Source organism: Hordeum vulgare, chromosome 6H, assembly GCF_904849725.1.
Source record: "Hordeum vulgare subsp. vulgare chromosome 6H, MorexV3_pseudomolecules_assembly, whole genome shotgun sequence".
Lineage (NCBI taxonomy): Eukaryota > Viridiplantae > Streptophyta > Magnoliopsida > Poales > Poaceae > Hordeum > Hordeum vulgare.
This window is the reverse complement of record NC_058523.1, coordinates 544,379,111-544,400,296: the sequence shown is the minus strand read 5'-3', so window position 1 is coordinate 544,400,296 and position 21,186 is coordinate 544,379,111. Positions and strand designations below refer to the sequence as shown.

General features: G+C 44.9%; 2 protein-coding genes across 3 annotated transcripts; both read right to left on the bottom strand.

The window, feature by feature from the left end:
* Positions 1 to 7,368: 7,368 nt before the first annotated feature.
* LOC123403409 lies at positions 7,369 to 10,688 on the bottom strand. The gene is made up of 8 exons (XM_045097344.1): positions 10,384 to 10,688; positions 10,127 to 10,214; positions 9,930 to 10,018; positions 9,420 to 9,498; positions 9,279 to 9,338; positions 8,669 to 8,790; positions 8,514 to 8,585; positions 7,369 to 8,154 (listed from the first exon to the last, which is right to left on the bottom strand). The coding sequence occupies exons 1-8, from the start codon at positions 10,653 to 10,655 to the stop codon at positions 8,052 to 8,054; spliced, it is 885 nt and encodes a 294-aa protein (XP_044953279.1). The 5' UTR covers positions 10,656 to 10,688; the 3' UTR covers positions 7,369 to 8,051.
* A 3,667-nt stretch (positions 10,689 to 14,355) lies between these two features.
* LOC123401667 (pentatricopeptide repeat-containing protein At5g38730) lies at positions 14,356 to 16,976 on the bottom strand. Of its 2 annotated transcripts, none has more exons than XM_045095513.1 (3): positions 15,666 to 16,976; positions 14,780 to 15,395; positions 14,356 to 14,668 (listed from the first exon to the last, which is right to left on the bottom strand). In XM_045095513.1, the coding sequence occupies exons 1-2, from the start codon at positions 16,918 to 16,920 to the stop codon at positions 14,857 to 14,859; spliced, it is 1,794 nt and encodes a 597-aa protein (XP_044951448.1). In that variant the 5' UTR covers positions 16,921 to 16,976; the 3' UTR covers positions 14,356 to 14,668; positions 14,780 to 14,856. The 2 variants fall into 2 exon arrangements, with proteins under 2 accessions (XP_044951448.1, XP_044951447.1); XM_045095512.1 differs by having other exon boundaries at positions 14,763 to 15,395; positions 15,666 to 16,970.
* Positions 16,977 to 21,186: the final 4,210 nt, after the last annotated feature.

Sequence of the window (21,186 nt, the reverse complement as noted above, 5' to 3'; positions counted from 1 at the left end):
TCAATTCATTGTCTATATATAACTTGTACTCTATTATGCAGAATGAAGATTCTGGATTGTAAAAGTAAGAACATCCTAAATATTGGGTTTACTGACCCAGATAAAATACATATAGCGACGCTAACTGATTATCCCAAGGAGACGGAGGAAAACCTTCTAAGGTTTCTAACAGATCAAAATTTCTGTGACCACATACTGTTTCCATACAACTTCAAGTGAGGGTCTTTACTCTGTTGTGTCCATTCACTTATAAGTGTAACTGATAAGTTACTGACACACACACACACACACACATATATATATATATATACATGTGCAGCTTTCATTGGATTCTGTTGGACACTCAAATTGATAAGGGAAGAGTTGATGCCTTCGACCCATTATCGAGACCCTTGGAACAGTTCCAAAGCCTGCAGGACATGCTCCAAGGGTAATTTCAATCATTCTTGCGCTCTATCAGTCTCTTTCGATGATTTTCTGATATATCAATTAATGAAAAATTTAGCAAATAATTATCCTTGTCGGACAGGGTTTGGAAGCGGTTCAAGTGCGTGACTCCCGGTAACTTTCCTGAGAAGCTGACCTTTAGAGCGGCTCAGGTAAGTAGTAGTATGATATACTTCTATTTTCAATACATTTATGATGCTAGATTATTATTTTGATTATATATATTCTATTCTCGTAAAGTGCGACCAGCAGCCACGGGGAACGCATCTATGCGGATACTATGTTTGCGAGACCATTTGCACGTTTACCTCTGAGCACAAGGATCACAGATTCGACGTAAGCAATGAATATTCACACCTCTATTTTTACCCGTCATTCTTTGTTATCATGATTAATATTCATATTCATCTCCTCTTCTTATATAGCACACGGTCATGACGACAAAGGTCCTACCAGAGCAATGCGCGATTGCTGTTGCAGAGGAGCTTGCGGGATTTCTGAAGACGGAAGCTATAGATGACAAAGGACGATTTAGTGTAGCTAGGGGCCATTACTGATGTTCGTCCATGTAATCGAATAGACGGGCTCTAGTCCCGATAATTCAGATCTCCATATAATTGTATATATATGCTCGCTTGTAAGATAAGTTAACCTTATATATATATGCATAATTATTTTTATTTAAATTATATGAAAACTAATTCCCGAATACCAAACGAGGCATCACGTTAATCTCCCGAACACCTAAACCCTAAAACCCTAAAACCCAAAAATAATTTCATTAAAAAAACCCAAAAATAAGCAAAATCTGAATCTCTTTAGTCCCGGTCCGTGTAACGAACCGAGACTAAAGGTCCTGCGCCTCATCCTGCCACTGAGTCGCTACGAGGCGCCCACGTGGAACACCTTTAGTCCCGGCTTGTAACAGGGTCAGGACTAAAGGTTAGGCCTTTAGTCCCGCTCCTTTAGTCCCGGTTGATGAACCGGGACTAAAGCCCTTTACGGACCGGGGCTAAAGGTTCCGTCCCCGCCAGTGCTGCCCCTCGCGCTCGCCATCCTTACCATGACGTAGTATGCAGTAACTCAGCCGATGGTGTGCTGGACCGGCGACGTACCTGTGCTCCCATTAGTTTTTCTTTAGTCAAATGAAGTTCTACCTGCAGCTGCAGTGAGATGATTTGATGGGCAGGCCAGGATTTGCCTAGAGTAGAGTATAGACGCACTTGAGCACACGGTGCACATATGGCTCTGCACTTGGGCTGGTGAATGATGCAAGTATGCATGGACTTGGTCACTTCATTTACTTTTGGAGTTTGACTGTTAGAGCAATTCTAACAAGGCGATCAAAAAGACGCAGCTTTGTCTGTCTTTTGTGTTGAAATTAGAGCATCTTCAACAGCCGCGCTTCGCGCCGCGCGTAAAAAACCTGTTTGCCGCGCGCGCTTCGGCTGGTTTAGCGCGGCCGTCAGCGCTGGCTCCAACGGCCGTGCTATAATGCAGCGCGCGTCGCTCCAGCAGCGCCCAAAAACACAGCGCGTGCAGCACGCACAAACCACATATACATTTCAAAAAATAAGAGCAAAAGTGATCAAACAAACAAAATAAATCAACAATAAATAGTCATTATAACTCAAACAAATAGTTTATCGTTCAGTACAACAAATAATGCAATAAACACAAACAATAGTTTATGAACAATACAATGTCGAATGCAGAAATCATTTATCTGCAATGCGCCTGAACAAGTCGGTGCTCATCCTAAACCGGCAACGAAAATACGACTCCGGGTATGTGGGATTCTCCACGAAATAGTTCTTCATCAATCTGTTATGGGCATCAATCCTATCTCTCCAAATTTTCTCCCAACCTATAACCGAACCACCGTGCTTCGGTTTTTTATTGATATGCATAGCTATGATCATTGCAAGATCCTCCTCCTCTTCCATATCAAATTCTTCTTCGGAAGAATCATACGACGAACTCATCTACAATGTTCAATACTATACTATAAAAACTACAATTCAAAACATGCACCAAATTCATGAAGTTTGAGCAATACATACCTTGTAGGCGTTTTGTCGAACACCTTGCAGGCGCGGCGCGGCAGCGAGCGCTCGGGCACTGTTCCTCGGACGATAGAGGCGCGCGAGGGCCGGCGGGACTAGGAGGGGGTGGGGCGGAAGCGCGGCGGCGCGGGGATAGGCCGGGGAAGCGCCTGAACGGTAGCCGGGGGGCGCGGGCGGCGGCGGCGGGGGGGATAGGCCGGGGAAGCGCCTGAACGGTCGCCGGGGGGCGCGGGCGGCGGCGCGGGGATAGGCCGGGGAAGTGCCTGAACGGTCGCCGTGGGCGCGGGCGGCGGCGGCGGCGCGGCCGGATGGGGGGTGGGAGTGGGAGAGCGAGCGCGCGAGAGTCCAGCGCGCGGGAGCTGGCGCAGCAAATAAGCGGTGCGATTGCGTTTCGGCCAGCACGCTGAACTGCATATGCCGCGCGCGTCGTTTTTGCGCGCCCGCTGGAGCCACCCGCCGCGTTGGGCGCGCGCTAAAACGGGCTAATTTGCGGCGCGGCGCTAGTTTAGCGCGGCTGTTGGAGATGCTCTTAGTAATGGGCCTTAGGCCTATAAGAGAATTTCAGAAATCTTCAAGGACCCATGTAGGTAGTGGCATGACAAGGTGGTGGTGAGAAGTTTAGTCCCACCCCGCTAGTGGAGAAGAAGTTGGACCCCTTTATAAGGGTCTCTCTTCTACATGCTATTTATTCAACATTTTGTTAGTTTGAGCCAGCTCATCCGTCGTCCTACCTATAGCTCGATGTATGTCCAATTCTAACAAGACGACCCAAAAGGACGCACGTTTTGTCTATTTTTTTTTTAGGGTCAGCTCGTCCGTCGTCATTTGCAAATGGGTTGGTTGTATGTCCAACGCGTCGACCCATTTTTCGTCCGCATACAGTCAGTTTTTAATATTAAAATGTCTCACGGTCATAAATCATGTCAACTATCATGCGAGCGTCAAGAGTTTACGCCGGTTATATGCCAACGGCCGACATACATATGCCAGTCTAAAAAATACATTGTTTATTTTTAAAATAAAGACGCTAAAAGCGTCCGGCTTTAAATTAATAAAGCCAACAGGAAGCATCCAAACAAGGTTTTTAAGCTTACGGACTCATAGAGTCAAAAACGAGACAACACGTCCAAATTACATGTCAAGTTTGGAACAGCCGGAGGCATAGACAAAGCGGGGCAAAGCGGGACGGGTGATCTTCAAATCTATCTTCCGTCGCGGGCGAAGACTCAAAAGCTCAATCTGTCGAAGTGGTTTGCCGAACCAGCATTAGGGTGCGCCTAATCTTCTCTATGGTCTCCAGCATGCGCTCAGCATCGTGCTGCTTCTCCAACGTTGTCCACATCTGTAAGAAGAGATGACATTCGAAAATGATATCAGCTAGATAAGCGGAGAATTTCTTCTCAATCATAATTTTGTTATGGATCGTCCAAAGAGACCATAGAAACGCCCCTACGCAACGCCTAACCATACTTGTGTTCGCACCCCGCTAGGACTGCAGCAAGGAAAGAAGGTCCCCTCCAGAGGTGGGATTCTAGTTGTGACTCCATGCAAACCTAGATAGGAAGCAGCGAAAGAAGACGTGATTCGCGTCCTCCCCTAGTTCGCAAACGGCACAAGACCGTGAGTCGGTCTGTTGTGTTTGGCCACGTTATCTGACGTCGGTAGGCGGTTTCTAAACATTTGACCAAAAAAAAAATGAGTGGCAGGGAAACCTTCCATAGCCCCCTAGCTATGTCCAGCGAGTTGCCCTCGGTTAGCTTCTTGTAAAGTGATTTGACCGAGAATTTTTGTGAAGCAGAGAGGCTCCAGGTGACAGTATCAGCCCCCAAGCTGAGCTATCTGCCGCCCAGCAAGGCCACGAGGTAGGCCCAGCTGGCCTCTTCAACCGGGTCAAGGGTGCGCATGAAGGGTATCACTAGAGGGTAAGATCTGAGGGCCTCGCTCACGAAGATATGTGTATCCGTGGCAAGTTGGAAAATCGTTGTGTGGGATTGCCATAACGGTGTCTGACCCAAACAACTATCGAGCCAGGACCGTGTGGACATGTCATTGTTAACGCTAAAACGGGCCCCCACCAAGAAAGCCGGTCTAATCGCTTGGATCTCATTCCAAAACATAGAACCAGACAACTTGGCCTTGAAAAGGTTCCTATCTGGGAAGTATTTAGCCCGGAGGAGATCCGCCCAGAGTACCGACTCGTTTTGAGCAAGGCGCCACCACCATTTGGTAAGAAGGGCTACATTCATTAGCTTGGAGTTAGTAATCCCCTAGCCCACTTGACCAGATGGTATTTGCGTTTGATTCTGGTTCCTTCCCAAAAGAACCGGGAGCAAGGTGTGTCATGCTTCGCGTGGACCCCACGAGAAGAAACATACCCATTGTAAAATGTGGGAGGGAGGAGAGGCTCGAGTTTGTGAGTATCAATCTAGCCGCTGAAGACATAATCCAAATGTCACAACCTCCCATATGTCTGGCTACTTTGCCATTGCCGTGATGAACTACTTTGTGAAGAAAAGTCAATATTTGTGAAATCATAGCCAGATCATAAAGTGATCCGAGGAGATGGAGAAGGACATTGACATAGTGGAATTATTAAGTGAGCTTGAGCGCATCCAAGAGGTGTTGGCCAAAATCATCAACAAGGAGGTTGTAAATGAGGATGGGAAGTTCCGCTGCTAGCCAGAGTCAGATGAAGAACGACTTCACCAAGTTGAAGACACATTTCGGCCATTGAGTGGCAGCGAATAGCCAAGTCGATACAAACAATTTTTCAAAGTAGCTTCAAAAACTACTAATTATGTGTTGAGACATGCATATTTTTCTCACACTTTTTATACTCACTACTTTGCTTCACTATAACTCTTATTTATTGTGGCGACGTTGTAATAATGTATTGCATGCATGTGTGTGCATGATTGTTTGAATACTGAGACAACATTCTATATTTGTAATGCAATGTGATGACTAAATACAAAATACTATAACCGTGTCAATTAAATGTTGCCACAACAACAAAAGACGTTGGCGTGGCAGCAATTCTTCTATAGGCCTAGACCACTACCAGTGGCGGGCGCCAAGGATGACTGCCGCTGCTGCTACGAACAACAGCGGCACAGAGAGAATAGTTCTAGCGGGTAGTAATTCCGGCCCACCACTAAAATAGTCCCACGAGTGGTGAGAGGGCGCCCGCCACTATTGCCATAATAGTAGTAGTGGGAGGTCAATGGCAGGTGGCCCAGAGAGTCTTGCCCCCCACTACCGACCTTTTCCCACCGCCACTGCTAGGCAATCCTGCACTAGTGTTATAGTAAATATTAACAATGTCTAGAAACCATGCTAGAGTACTGCTGGACAATGTAAGGATACTTTCAGAACAAAATGGCATCCTAGAAAGAGCATTAGCTGACTACTGGCCTTTTCCCACCCGCCACTGCTAGGCAATCCTGCACTAGTGTTATAGTAAATATTAACAATGTCCAGAAACCATGCTAGAGTACTGCTGGACAATGTAAGGATACTTTCAGAACAAAATGGCATCCTAGTAAGAGCATTAGCTGATGAATTTATAGTTCCTTTCTTGCAAGTGATCTTATGTTGTACGCCTATTATTTTAGTTAGAGATTTCTGCTGCCAAGCTAGATATAAATGTTATTTTTCCAAATGAGCTAAACTCTCCTGGTCAGTTCTGATCTCAAATATTTGCACCTGCAAATAGGACCTCCACTATTCAATGGTTAATAAAATAGCCAAGTACTCCTTTTCATAGACTAACAAGGTTAGATTCCTAGGAAACATAGTAACATATATGACAATGGATGTCCATCTTGCATTAGCACAACACCAACTCCCACATCACAAGCATTTGTTTCTACTACAAAAGGCTTATTGAAGTCAGGTAAAGTGAGAACATAAGCAAACATCAAGGCTTGCCTAAGAGTTCGGCTGGCAAGTCATGTAAGAAAATTGCACCTTCCTTCAACGAGTTTGTTCATGATTTGGTAATGATCCCATAATGCTTAATGAATTTTCTATAGTAACCAATGATACCAAGAAATGCACTCACTTCCTTTGTGTTAACTGGTGTAGTCCATTGGGGAATGATCATAACCATGGAGTTTAAACCCAATTTGGATTAAGTTTAGGGTTCAACTATAACTGTGTTGTGGGTGATTCCAAAATTAATAGAAGAAATTTAGTAGCTTCCCAATAATACTGGAAGGTTAGGTATAGGTTTTTAAGGGATTTCACCATATGAAATCCCTCAATTTAAAATAGACAAAATCTTTTCATTTTATGAATAGCAGATTAATTAAAATAAATCACTGCATTCTTTTAAATTTCGGAGGGCCCACATATTAAATATGAGGCTCTTTAGAAATATTTAGGGTTTGGAATTGTATTTTGAACATTTGGCAAAATGTAGGGTTTTGGCCCTTTAGGAAAAGGTGAAGATTGCAATTACCCTCATTTTCATATTATAATGAGATGAAAATGATACTTATGAGATGGTTATGATGCACAAATCATTTCCTAAGCATAGTGCTAGTGCTGGTTGTTACATCGCTAAAGGCCTATATTTTGTAAAGATGTTCCACTGAACTGCCTACTGTTGTTTCAAGATCTTACTATGTCTTGCTCGTTCTGACAGCTGAAGCCTGAAGGCCGGTGTTTTGGTAAGATGTTTCAGGGACATGTCTAGTGTTGTGTCCACATTATGCTAATTGATTCGTACCGTGTGATTGTCTCGTTTCTTTCTGAAGTTGTCATGTTGGTTCATTGCATGATACCCAAACGCTGCAACACACATGAATAGGATAGCAACATATAAACAGAGGACAGAAAAACACAAGTTTCATAAACTCAATTCCCCAAAATCTTGGATCATTCACGGGAGTAGAAAAAACAGAGCCAAATTGAAGTCTACATGAAAATGCTGTCTAGCCATGGATTCTTCATCTCAAACTCTCATAACCAGGAAGCCGTCTAGCCTAAAATTCACCCCTTTGACATAAAAAAGAAGAGCTAACATCCCACTAGACTAAGATTCCAGAACATCGGTGACCATAGAAGGTGAAGCCCTCGTGTCTTGGCTACCGACGGTCACCGAGGGGAAACTCAAGGTGTGCAGGAGACACTGAAGCATTGCCCTCATCATCAGTCGGCATCTGGGAAAACTGCTTGAGGAACAGGAAGCAGTGGCCTTGCCATCATTTACTGGACTGACTTGACATCACTAGCAAAGGAGGCAACCTTCAACTTCAAAGATGTGAATCTCTCATCCACCTTCTTCTCGAATGCATCTTGGCGGCTAAGGAAAGCAGCCAAAGAGCCTCTATGCTCTTAACCATTGGACACTAGAGCAGGGACACGGACACACACTAGGCTTTGGAAATTATTTACATACATACACAAGCGCGCAATCCAAATCCAGCCGGTCCTGGGAATTGGGACTAGTCCTAACTCGTTCCTAAACAAAATTTATCTCGACTATTGGGGATTGTGTGATCCCATGGAGCCGCATACCACTTGTCTGGATTCCTATATTTTGAAGTGCTTATATCCATAGTCCGAGCTCGTCATGCCTTCTTCCCAGTCGCCCAATTTTCTGCCGCCAAAAACAATCTGTTTGATGCCCAAGTGTCTGCAGTGTTTGCCAAATCAACACAGGGTGAGTTACAGTCACTACGATAGTTAAATCTGGAAAAACTGTGCTATCACATTTCGTAATCTATATTATGTGTTAAGAAATGGTGTTGTGTGGGAGGGTTTTAAAAAAGAAGAAATTATAGAGCTGGCAAACCATACATGAAACAAAAGGCTGTGAGTTTGATTATACAATTATCTTGGTCTCACAATTGGGGTTCAGCTAATATGAGTTACAGAGTTAAGGTGCCAGTGCTGATTTATCTGCACAATCTAATTGGAAACGATGATCTGTGATGATACTTCTTCTGAGCCAAACTGCTACGTATTGTACTATGTCAGTGAGAGATGCCTTACTCTGAGCTTAATTGTGTAAGACAGTTCAGTAGTACATCCAATCCAAGATGATCTGAAGTCCCAAGGTCCACCCTGAAATAAATAGAAGATGGTTTCCAGAATAGCATACACCACTTTACAAGGCTTCAAACTTACTGAATGTTTCCAATCCTTACCACACTCTGCCCCAACTGTCTTGGAACTCGACATCACTGATATCGTGGAAAGATGAAGGCATTACAGCAGAAGCTTCTTCAGAATCATACGAAGGGTCAAAGTCCAGCATTGAGTTCGCCAGCTGAGATCATTTTTTACAAAATCACAAGTCCAAAAGAGTAAAGGGAAAACATAAATATCATAGAACAGCAGAAGAAGCATGCAAGTTTTACATACATAAACTTGCAATGGCTACATAAATGTTGTAACCAGATGATAAGAATTGCTGAATAGGTAAACGCTATTATAAGAGGTCAAACATTTTTCTATCTAATATATTGGCCTGTGTGATTGCGAGTAGAATTTGCAACACTTTTTAGGTGCCAGGTTAAATCATGCCAAAGATGGTTCACAAATTACATAGAGAAACAAGGGTAATTCACAGATCACAAATTCACAATAGTGTGCATTTTTTTCGAAATTTAGAAGACACCGAATATAATGCGCAAATTATTTCATATTTCCAAAAAACTCGGAGGGTTTTTCTTAAAACCGATGACAGTATTATCTTTCAGTTATCGATTAAAAACATGGTGGCAATGTAGGTTTCAAATATCAAACAAGTCCAACCTGCAAATTTGAAGAGTTGAAAGCTCCTAGCCTTCCCATGACATACCAAGCCTGAATAACCTGTGAAGAAACAACTAGCGTCAAGACAGGGTGAAAGAAAAAAAAGTGAATCCAAAAAAAAAAAATACAAAGTCACTTTACACCGCCAAGAAGGTCAACATCTCGATCGGTTGGTTCTCCAAAGAGCTCAAACCAGATGAAAGCATTTAACGGGTTGAAGCTGCAACGATACAAATATAAATGAAATTCAGTGTTCATGAGCCTCAACTTCTTTGAACTTGGAACAACTACTATTGCTTTCAGAGCAACAACCACATCAACGGCCTGTACAATGTTGATGCCAACTTAGCTGTTACATTGTTGATTTATGCATTAGAGTGGCCGAAATTCAGATTGTTGCCTCAGTTTGAAAAATGGGAAATACTGCATTGAAAGCAGAAGTTGTTTTGGATTATGGATGTTTCTGGAGATGCCGTGTCATTATTATTTCACTAAGAAAGAATTTCAGCTACATCAATGAGAACAGAATCATGGATACAGAGAGAGCAATTCGATGTTTGGCAATGAATGCCGCTACTGATTGAAGCACATCATCATGCATGCCGAGCAGATAAAAATACATGCGTATCCATCATCTACGCGACAACTCACTCTCGGAAGCTGACTTTGAACGCGGCGACGGAGCCCGTCTTGGGTCTGTTGAAGCCATCCCTGCCTTTCGCGCGCACCCTCTCTTGTATCTGCACAGCAATCACACAAAGGTCCACAATTTCAGTACAGCAGACGCACTGCACTCTGAGGCCCCAAGAACCAAAACCCCGGTTGTTTATTTTCACAGGAAAACGCACCCTCTGCTTCATGAGCTCCGGGTTCCCGATGCTGTCGCCGAGGATGGCGCGCATCTCCTCGTCGTCCCTGCAGGCGTTCTCCAGGACCCTAAACCACCACAGCAACCACCGGTGAGCTAGCTAGCTAACTGATCAGAGGGTCCATACATTCATTTCAACAGGCGGGGGGGTTCATCCAAACACAAACAGTCCATGCATACAATAGCAAAGCAGAGGGGTTCAGTAAGGAGGCGACGGGGGGGAGATGGCGGACGGACCTGGCCCAGCCGGGGTAGGTATGCTCGCGGTCGTACTCACGGCGGCGCCGCTCCTCCCGCACCCTGGCCAGCCGCCGGTCCCTGGCCGACGTGCCGGACGCCGCCGACGCTTCGGCCGCACCGTCGCCCCTCCCGCCGGCAGCGGTGGCGGTGGCGCGGCGGAGGTGGAGGTGGAGGCGAGGCGAAGGCGGGGGCGGGAGGCGGGAGGGGAACAGGGTTTTACCGGCTGGGGCTAGCAGCGGCATGGTTGCTGCGAGGTGAGCGCGCGGCATGGCCTGGCCACCACCTTATCTTCGTCTTCCTGTAGCTCAAGAAGTAATTCCAGTGGGTCAACCAATACTGCAGTTCGGTCACTTGGGTTGGGCTGCTTGGCCCGGCCCAGTTGTCAAACAGGCCCAAAACCATACAAATGTTCTTTCAAATTTTAATTAAATAGGAAAAAATGGCACCAACCAATTCTCAAAATATATTATCTGCAACAACAAAGGTCCCAATTTTCAGGTGCAAATGAATGGATCCACCAAGAGAGAACAAGCCTAATGTAGTCAAAGCATCTGGGTTTTATTTGTCTACTAGATCATCGATGGCGCGCGTTGCTGCGCCCGTCTACTTATTCGTTGGAATAATAGGGATTTCCATAAATATAATACAAATGAAACATAAAAATTCAATTACATAAATATCTCATTCAGTGATCGAAAAAGGATATTCATATGCTGATGGATTAGACAGTTTTGACAACTGATAATATTCTCATAGAAATAAGATAAATCAAACAAATTAATTCAATTACATAAAGATATGTTGTATCATTCAGTAATTAAAAAGGATAACTTATGCCAATGTATTAAGCACTAACGTTTTCACGATGTAACAGTACCAGAATCACATTAGGTTGTTCTCAAAATAATGTACTCCATGTACTTTAGCCAGAAACCAATGTAGTAGTATAGACTTTCATTTAGTGCAAATAAATAAATGAATAAAAAATCATAATTGGCAGTTGCATTAGAAGAAAATGCGCTCCACATTATAACTACAAACCAACAAGGGAGTATATTTAAGAGAAACTACTTACTGTTAATATGGCCATGCTCCATGTCTCAAGTTTTCACAATGTGCAATCCTTTTGTTTCTTTGGCACATAAAGAAATCGAAGTTGTGTTATTTCATCCACCACAGCAACCCATTAATACACAACAGACAACATCATGTCTTTCCCAACCTAGTTTGCCAGAAAATGGAGCGGATAACATAAAGTTAGTAGATGTAAGGCTGTAAGTTACAAAAACAAACTTAATTGTCTTCAATTGTGATGGATTTCATGTGAGGCTAAGCTCTCAGACATACGTTGGTATCTCAGAGAACTTGGATAAGCTAGTGTGGTCCACCATGGCATATTATCTTATTATCTTGTTTATTCATCCTCATATTCTTATCTTGAACCACTTGTAAGTTGGCAGATCAAGATTGAAATTCACATATATACATAGTACGGTGGTTGTAGGCAAACATCATCCTATCTATGCAATAGTGCTTTTAAAGATCACAACTCTGCCTCCTCTTTTTCTAATGTTTACCACGTGTTTAGAATTTCTTCTCTTGGTTTTTGATGGCCTCTTACATTGACTTACGTTTTTGTTCTATATATGTCTTACAATAGTTCCTATAAAAATGTGTACATCATATCAGGTAAAATCATTTGTAATGTGAGAAAAGTCTGACCAGTTGCATTGAAAAATGTGGCTAGTATTTTAAGATTACAATGTAAACAACTTAATGTAGCACACATCTTACATGAAAATATGAAATGAAACTGCAAACAGTTACGAAAATCAAGTAGCCAAGATGTGCAAGAACCAATGGGATATTTTGGAGGCGGAGCTGAAATGAAATGGGAGCGAAAGAAAACCTCTCGACAGATCAAAACATATATTATCTTTCTTACATGCTAACTGCTTTCACAGATGATTCATAAGGATCAGAAATTGACGTACAGGTAATATCTGCATATTCATGTAGTCAGCTTCTTAAGAGCCTTCTTTCTAGGGTCAAAAGCTTCTGAAAAGCCTACGATTATCTAAATTTCTCATAAGTGGCAGACATGAAATTTGATTCAAAAAAATCACAATTAAGAGTCTATAGTACAGCTCGAGCAACAAACCAGTGGTTTAGTATAGCATCATGAAATAATAGTACCCTTCCTGAAGATACGGTCAAACAAAAAGTAGTGTACCGAACCAATGGTCCAGTCTACAGTTAAAATATGTACTGCAATAACCAAGCATCATCTGCAGCAGCTGGACGTTTGTGAAGAGACAACTTATAACTACACATGAGGAAAAAAAACTGCATAAACTCCCAGAAGGCAACATCAAATTTTACAGATTAAATACGTATAGAAATAACACAACATCAGCTCCACCATATATATCAAATTTTATAGATTAATTTTTTAACCGGTCTTACATAATTTAATATTTATTAAACATTCATGAGAATAATACAAAAAAATAAATATGTTAGACTGGATTTGCATTTTAAAAGCAAGATGGACAGACCTGTTTTCAGTTTTGTCTTAATTTTTTGCTCAATCTCCATAAACTCCTTTGACAACTTCATAATAGATACCGAAATGCACTTCAATTGCTTTTCTTGTCCCTTCTTAGTGAGAGCACCACCATAATCCATAATTGAACTGTTCAGTTTGAGAAGTTTGTCATACCGCAGATCTTGCTTGGGACTCATATGGGATCTTCATGGTGATGTGTTGTTAGGCTTCACCTGGATATCACACAAAACCATTTCAGCACTCCCTTGCTTGGGTCTTCCTGATGCTTTTGGAACAAACACTCTTTCTCTAGCGTTCCTAGCTTCTCCTTTAACTTCCGATTTTCTTTTCATTCGACGAACACATCCTTTTCCGTTTTGGAGATGATCACAGCTTCAGTGAAGAATTTTTTGCATCAAAGCATAGTGAAGAATTTTTTGCATCAAAGCATAGTGCAGCTTCACACCTGTCACCCATTGAATCATCAAGTAAATTTCTTGTAGCAGTATAGTATAGACAATACCTAACAACACTTTCAGTTCGGAGGTCCTCCTACTCTTCTTTGCTTTTCTTGATTTGCCTCAAGAGCTCGTCTTTGCATCACAAACATCTGGCAGCAGTACACTCCCCCCCCCCCCACACACACACAAAGCAATATATCACACACCGTGCAATAGCAGTACTAAATAAAGGGTACATCAAGGAGGAAGCATAAGCTCACCTGCCTAACGGAGACGAGAACGAGCTGGGGAGGAGGGGCGTACGTGGGCGGCGTCCGCGTGGTGCCATGCTTGTGGAGGAGCAGGGAGGGGCGGTCGCCACCGCACGATCTGCAGCCCGTGCCGTTGTACATGGAGTCGGTGGAGGCGCCGACACCTGCAAGCGGTCTGAGAGCCGGCGGGTCGGCGAAACCCTAGGTTTGGAGCGGATTAGGTTTGGGCTTTTCTGTGGAGATTTGTTGGAACGGGAGATCCCCAATTCAACGACGACGGGGGAGTGGAGAGGAGGACTCCACTCACCGCGGCAACTATCCCAGCCCAGGTGCAAGCCCCGCCGGCGGTCGTAGCGCGTGTGGTCCTAACGCTGGGGAGGAGACCTGCAGGCGGACAAAAAGAGAAGAGATCGGGAGAGCATGAGTCGAGGTGCAGCAACCTGGAGTCCTGGAGTCAGCGGAAGCAATGGGCCAAAAAACCAGATAGCAGCCCAGTTAACCACAATGGGCCAAAAAAGCTACGGGAATAGCTGCCCTTTAGGACAGCCAGCCCATCTCGCGAAAAAAATCATCTTGACAAAAGATCTAACGACCAGAAATGTTTAGTACACGAAATCGGACGGTTAAAAATGTTAAATGCCTGAGGAGGGTGGAATTAGGTGCAGTTTTACTGTTCTAAATTTGTTGCTACCATGTTGAGCTCAGAGAATAGATAAGCATGCACATTGCTTCCTTTTCCCCACACAGAATTTTATATCAGATATACATAACTGAGTGAACACATTCTAACTGAAACAAAAAGAAACACAGATTGCGCTGTGAATCCCTAGTGAAACCAAAGTATCAAACATGTCCTGCTTCTATCCGGCTAACAAGGTGTTTTCCACCACCTCAACTGTCCTATTGCTGCCATACATTGAATATGCTTCCGTTGACCAGGTTCGTGCACGCGATATGGATATTCGAGGAGCACAGCTCGCAACCTTCAGCACCAACAACATGCGATTCGATTCACAGGGCACCTGAAAACAATTTTTTATAAGTACTCTGGGGTAGTAAATACCAGAGACTGATGTACAGTTAAAGAAAAAGGAACGAAGAGATGTCGCGAATTACCAGCGTGTGTTTCATACCCTTGCACGATGGAAGGTTGACGAAGGGAGCACAAGGTAATGATACATGAAAACTGCCAGATAAGTCCGCTGAGGTCTCATTTCGCAGACGCCGGTAAGCTAGGCCTTGAAACAGGAGCATGCCCCTCGTTCTCAACTGCAGGATTCAATGATTTCAGCCTTGCTTGGTGCATCAATTTGTACACACTCTTCCCAATCAGACCTCTCTCGATGGCATGAACCCAGAACATGTTCAGTGTCTGCTTCTCGTCCCCATAAGAAGTGCACAGGCAGTTGTAGATCTGGGGCGTTACTGACAGCTGCTTCTTCGCCATATCATTCAATGTGTCAGAAGCAGCAGCCAGCTTTCCTGCAGTCAGCTGTGCGTATGCAAGTGAGGCATACACTAGACAGTCAGCTTCTAGACCTTTGCCTTGCATTTGGTGAAGTACTTTTTGGGCAAGGTCAACCAGCCTCTTCTTGCAGAGCCTTCGGATCAGAGACCTGTATACCGATTTATCTGGAGGAAGACCCCTTTTCATAAGCTCATCAGGAATGAGTAGCACTGCATCTGCATTATTCCTCTTGTAGAAACCATCGACGAGCCATGAAAATACACTATAATTGGGTGAAAATCCTGCATACAGATAAAACCAAACATCATTAGTAGAGACTAATAATATGCCTAAGTAACCAGTTTAGTGATGTAAAGAGGTTTTTTTACAGCAGGCGTTGTACAGAGTTAGTCACTGGCTTGAATACCAACTGTTTTCTATTGTAACATAAGGACCACACACACTCAAATTACTGGTTGGTGGTTACACATTATATATTTATTCAGCCTTTAGTCCTTACAGTGGGCTGATAACGCTGACTGAAGCCGTAAAATAAGACAAATTTGGAGTACCTGCACCCATCATCTCGAACAAGGCCTCTTTGGCCTCATCTAGCTGCTTGGCCTTGCTGAATCCATGGATGAGAGCCTTGTAAGTGAACTGATCCAACTGCAATCCTGACTCCATCATCCTCGTCTTGACCTTGCACGCCGAGGGCATGTCCCCCTTCTTGGAGTATGAGTTGATCAGCGTGTTGCACGTCACATGGTCAGCCTGCACCTTCCTCTCGTCCATTTCGCTAAGCAACCCGTTCACTTCCTTCATCTTGCCATCCTCGCAGAGCTTCCTAATGATTGCGTTGTAAGCCGCCACACCCGGTAACATCCCTCTTGCCTCCATCACCGCTCGCAGGTTCATCGCTTCCCCCACATCGCCCGCCCGGCAGTACCCGTCCACCAGTGTGGTGTACGTCACCGTGTCCGGCTCTATGCCTGCCGCCACCATATCCCTATGGAGCTGGGATGCCTCCTTCATCCTCCCCTCCTTGCACATCCCATGGATCACGGTGTTCCAGGTGACAATGTCCGCCTCGACACCGTCGTTCGCCATCCGGTCCCGCACGCACATCGCCTCGTACTGCATCCCCTTCCTGACGTACAGCGCGATGGCGGTGTTAAAGGAGAAGAGGTCCAGCGGCACGCCGGTGGCGTCCATCCTCGTCATCAGCGCCTCGGCACGCGCGGCGTCCCCAGCCTTGAGGCACACGTGCAGCATGGCGTTGTAGACGTGCGTGTTCATGGCGACCCCGGCGCGGCCCATTCCGTCGAACACCCTGCGGGCGGTGGCCGTCATCCGGGCCCTGGCGAGCGAGGTGAGGAGCGCGGTGCAGGCGTGGGCGTCGGGCGCGAGGCCCTCGGCGCGCATGTGGTCGAAGACCCGGACGGCGTCGCCGGCGCGGCCGCCCTGGGCGAGCGCGAGGAGGAGCCAGCTCGGGAGGTGGGGCTCGGCGAGGAGCGAGGGGAGGAGGAGCGGGGAGGAGAGCGGGTGGCGGAGGGAGAGGTCGCGCAGGAGGGTGCGCGCGACGGGGTGGTGGCGCGGGTGCGCGGCGAGGAGGCGGACGAGGGCGAGGGAGGCGTCGAGCGGGTGCGGGGGCGGCAGCGCGCGGAAGAAGGAGAGAGCCGCGGAGGGCAGCGGGGAGAGGCGGCCGAGGACGGCGGCGAGGAGGGTCGGGTCGGCGGCTAGGAGGTGGGCGTGCCGCCGGTAGGAGCATTTGATGACGGCGGCGCAGATGGCGCGCGGGAGGTCGACGCCGGCGTGCGGCGGCATCGGACCGCCGCGAGGAAAGTGAACGGGGGATTTTTGATTTTTAGGCAACTCAACTCTACTCTACTCTACCGCATGCCCATTTTCACAGACTCTAGCAAATTCTCTACTGTATACCCATCACATTCACATGCTCTAAAACCCCTCAAAAAACAAATCACATTCTCTAAAAAGAAATGTAGAGCACTTCACCAAAATAGCTAAGAGCAACTCTAGCATAGCCCGCAAAACGCGTTTGCGGTTTCACGAAGATCGCGTTTGCGGGTCGAAAACATGCGCGGTAGAACAAAGACTGTAGATGAAACTGCATAATTTGAAAATATAGTTTCGCGGGAAGTTCATACTACATATATTTTACATGATCAAGCTCTGCAAACACTAGTTCATACTACATACTACATCAGTACTAGTACTAGGGGGTGGGGATCTCACGGCGGCAAGCTCGCGGCCATGGACGACGCCTCCGAGGAGCTCAATCCGCCTCGCCGGAGCTGCAGAGATCGATGTACATCGCCCTCTGCTCCTCGCGGATGCGCCACCACTCGTCGTCCTTCGCCTTGGCGGCGAGGTTGGCCTCGACCGCCTGCCGCCACTCGAGATCTTCCATCTTCTCGTCATGGCGCCGGCGCTCCGCCTCCTCGCGCACGCTACGCTCGGCAATGACGGCCGCAACCGCGTCCACGTCGGCGACAAAGTCCTCCGGCCCGACGACTCCGCGGCGGCCGAGCTCCTCGGGCTCCTCCTTGACGGGCACGAGCTCCTCCTCGACGTCCTCCGGCTCCTCCGACCACTGCCTCTTCACAGGGAGAAGGCGCGCGCTGGAAGAGGAGGAACTCCCGGCGTAGGAATAAGCTCCCGGTGTAGAAGAGGAGGAGCCCGCGGCCGAGGACGGCGTACGGCCATGCCGACGGTCGTACTCCTCCGTCTCCTGGACGAGGAAGTTCGGCGGCGGCGAGAGGTCGTGGTTGGTCCACCTCTTCGCCTCGCGCTTCCTCGCGGCCTCGGAGCGGATGCGCCGCTCGCGCTCGGGGTCGTTGCCGCCGCAGGATCTGTTGTCGGAGCCGCGTCCGGAGCTCCAAATGCGGCCCCACATGGCGGCTGGCGGCGGAAGGTAGTCGCCGGCGGCGAGAAATGTGGAGAAGGGGGTGGGGAATTGCGTGGCTCGGCGGCGGCGGGGGATAGGGTTTCGACCCGCAAACGCGCCGCGAAACCATAGATATAGTGGTCGGGGCGTGCGGTTTGCGGGCCGCAGCAAAAAAAATTACGGGCCGGGCGAGTATGCGGGCTCTGTTCTGACCGAAAAAGTGGCCCGAACCCGCATACTCGCCGGATTTTTACGAGTTTGCGTCGTGTGCGGGGTGTGCTAGAGTTGCTCTAAGGCCGAGACGCGCTTCGCCGCGCCGTTCTTCACTCATGGGATTGTCTTTTTTTTTCTCTAGCAAATTATTGCGGCTGTTTGTTTTGTTTGGTTTTATATATGCGTTGGCTTGACTATTGATTATGTTCTGATGATGATGTTTTTTTTTCGTTCGTAACCCGTGATGGGTGTTTGTTTGAAGGGAGAGTGTGATTTCGATGCCCTTAAGCCGATGCTCGTTTAGTTTTGTTAGAGTAAAACGAGATTGAATGAAAGTAATGGACGATTAGTCCTGATTTCTATTGATTCTCAAGTATATATACATCTGGAAGAGGTGCGAAGAAGAGGTGTCTGTTCGGAGGCATCCCTCCAGAACAGGTGCCTCTTGGCAATAGATAGAGAAAGGAGACACGACTCTTCGGGTTGGACACATCCCTTGGATTAATGTACTAATTAATTTCTAACACTCCCCCTTGTACAACGCCGCTCCTTGAATGTTTCATCGTTGAAAGCTTCTTGCATATAGATCTTCCATCTTGAGAAATCTTTCAGATAATCTTGAGAGTCTCCCCCAAAAACTCTGTGGGAAAAATATGAGGAGAATAGAGTAGATATGTTGCTAAAACTCCTTCAAACCCAGTGGGAAAAATAAGAAGAAAATGATGCAACATATGATGATCATTGTCTCTTGATAACTCATATGAGAAAACCTTTGAAGAAGGAGAAAACTCATTTATAAGTTTAGAGAACAATTAATATGTCTTGAGTACTTCCTTTAAAAACCCCGGTAGGGAAAATAGAAAGTATGACATATGATCTTTGAGAATATATTGCCTCACTAAAAACCATTATGAGAAACTTGAGAGAAAACTCATAAGGGAAAAGAGTGCAATCGTACATGCCATTGAAAACTCCTTTAAAACCCAGTGGGAAAAATACAAGGAGAAAATGATATGGCATATAAAAACACGTGTGTTTATATTATCTCGTTAAAAACCTTTTATGAGAAACCATTATGAAAAAACTCATCAAGGGAAAAAGAGTACAATATACGCAATGTGATGATTGTTAATATGTTATAGTCTGGGAGATTACTCCCCCTGAACTTTGCAAATATGGAGGATGTCTCATACCAATGCCATTGACATGAACATGAGATTGTGTATAATCTGTTGGATTATCACAATATTTTGTTTGCAAATTATTTCCTCAACGTTCTATAATACATGAGGATAAGTAATTTTTGAGCAATGTGATTTATGATATTGCTCTTCATATAACCTGTAGGTATTGAGTAACACAAGTGGTAGTATCTTGATAAATCAAGTTATGTGATTCTGATGAATCTCAACCACACGATTTTGAGTGTGGTTAATCATTCTGCCAAGCCATACATATTTTTGCAATGCTTTAGGATAAAGCAATTATGTCAGAATGATAAGTGGAAATAACCATTAAAATCCATTTATATGACTTCCTTGTGAAGGCTATTCTAGCAAATTCAGTCATTGATATGGCAGCGTTGGGATCAAATAAAGAGCCAATATCATTACATCATATCATGATCATATCTTCTATTTCCTGATGGAAATATTCAAGATTTACTGTAATCTTCAGATATAAGATGATAGTACTTATATCAACCATATACCTTTTGTTTGAGGTTGCACTCCGAATAAAGATAGCAAATATAGTGTCAGGCCTGACGTAGTTTGCAAGTATATGAGTGCTTTGGCATTAGTGAGATATAGAACTTCAGGTCCTAGTATCACTTCATTATCACCCCTAGGTATGAATGGATTTGTACTTTATCAAAGGTAGTATGACCTTACATGTCTTTTGTTGATATGATATATACAAATTGAACTTCTCGTATATGTTTGGATATATGTAGACTGATATGTATTCTTGAGAGAATGCTCAAGTTGTAACTTAAGCTAAATTTGGTTGAATCCAAAAAAATTCGTCTTGAGATGAGTTTATGTATGTTTAGGTCTTGTAGAGACATTGATGATGAAATCATCATATACGCTGAGGTGATGTAAGGAAATAAAATTTTGGTATTCCTTTATTAACACATAAACAATCATCATCCTTTGAGTAATCCTCTGAAGAAGGAACTCGTCTAGTCGGCAATACCATATGATTCACAACTATTTCTAGTCATAGAGTGACTTATGAAGTTTTACACAATACATGTTGTGATTTGTTTTTGTATTCGGAAATGAAGCCCCTCAGGGACTTTAATATAGATTTCCGAAATGAGTGACTCATATGAGTATGTAGCCACTTCATCCATCAACTGCATGGATAATATTATTTGTACTACCAATGGTATTTATTATCGAAACATAAGGCATGTTACATCATAATTTGATGTCGGGTCTCTGCGTGAACCCTTTTGCTACAAGCCTTGCTTTCTCACCACCTCATTGACTTTGTCTATGAATGAGAAGTTTTTAGTATTCCATATGGAAGATACTTACGAGGAGTAGGTATTACTGTGGTAAATACCACTCGTTTGTAGAGCGAGTGCTATTCTTCATTACTTGCTTCCTTTTATGTGAACCAATATGAGTACAAGAGGCACTCTACCATGGATTTTGGTTCAGGGCCCAAAAGATTTTAGCAATTTTCAGAAGAAATATATGTCGACAAATGTAGACTTATGTTATATGATTCTGGAGGAATCAATGAAATTTGTGGAAATGTATTTATTCCTTTTAACTCATTGTGATTTCCTACAACAATGGAGTCAAGGTGTTTCGATGTCCCGACACGAAAACATTTGTGCACATTTATGTCGGGCTTTTGGATGATGAACATCCGGTGAGGTGTCTTTCAACATGATGTTGAATTACATTTACTGGTTGAGGATTTGATTTCCTCTGTTTCCGCGGAAGCATATGCGA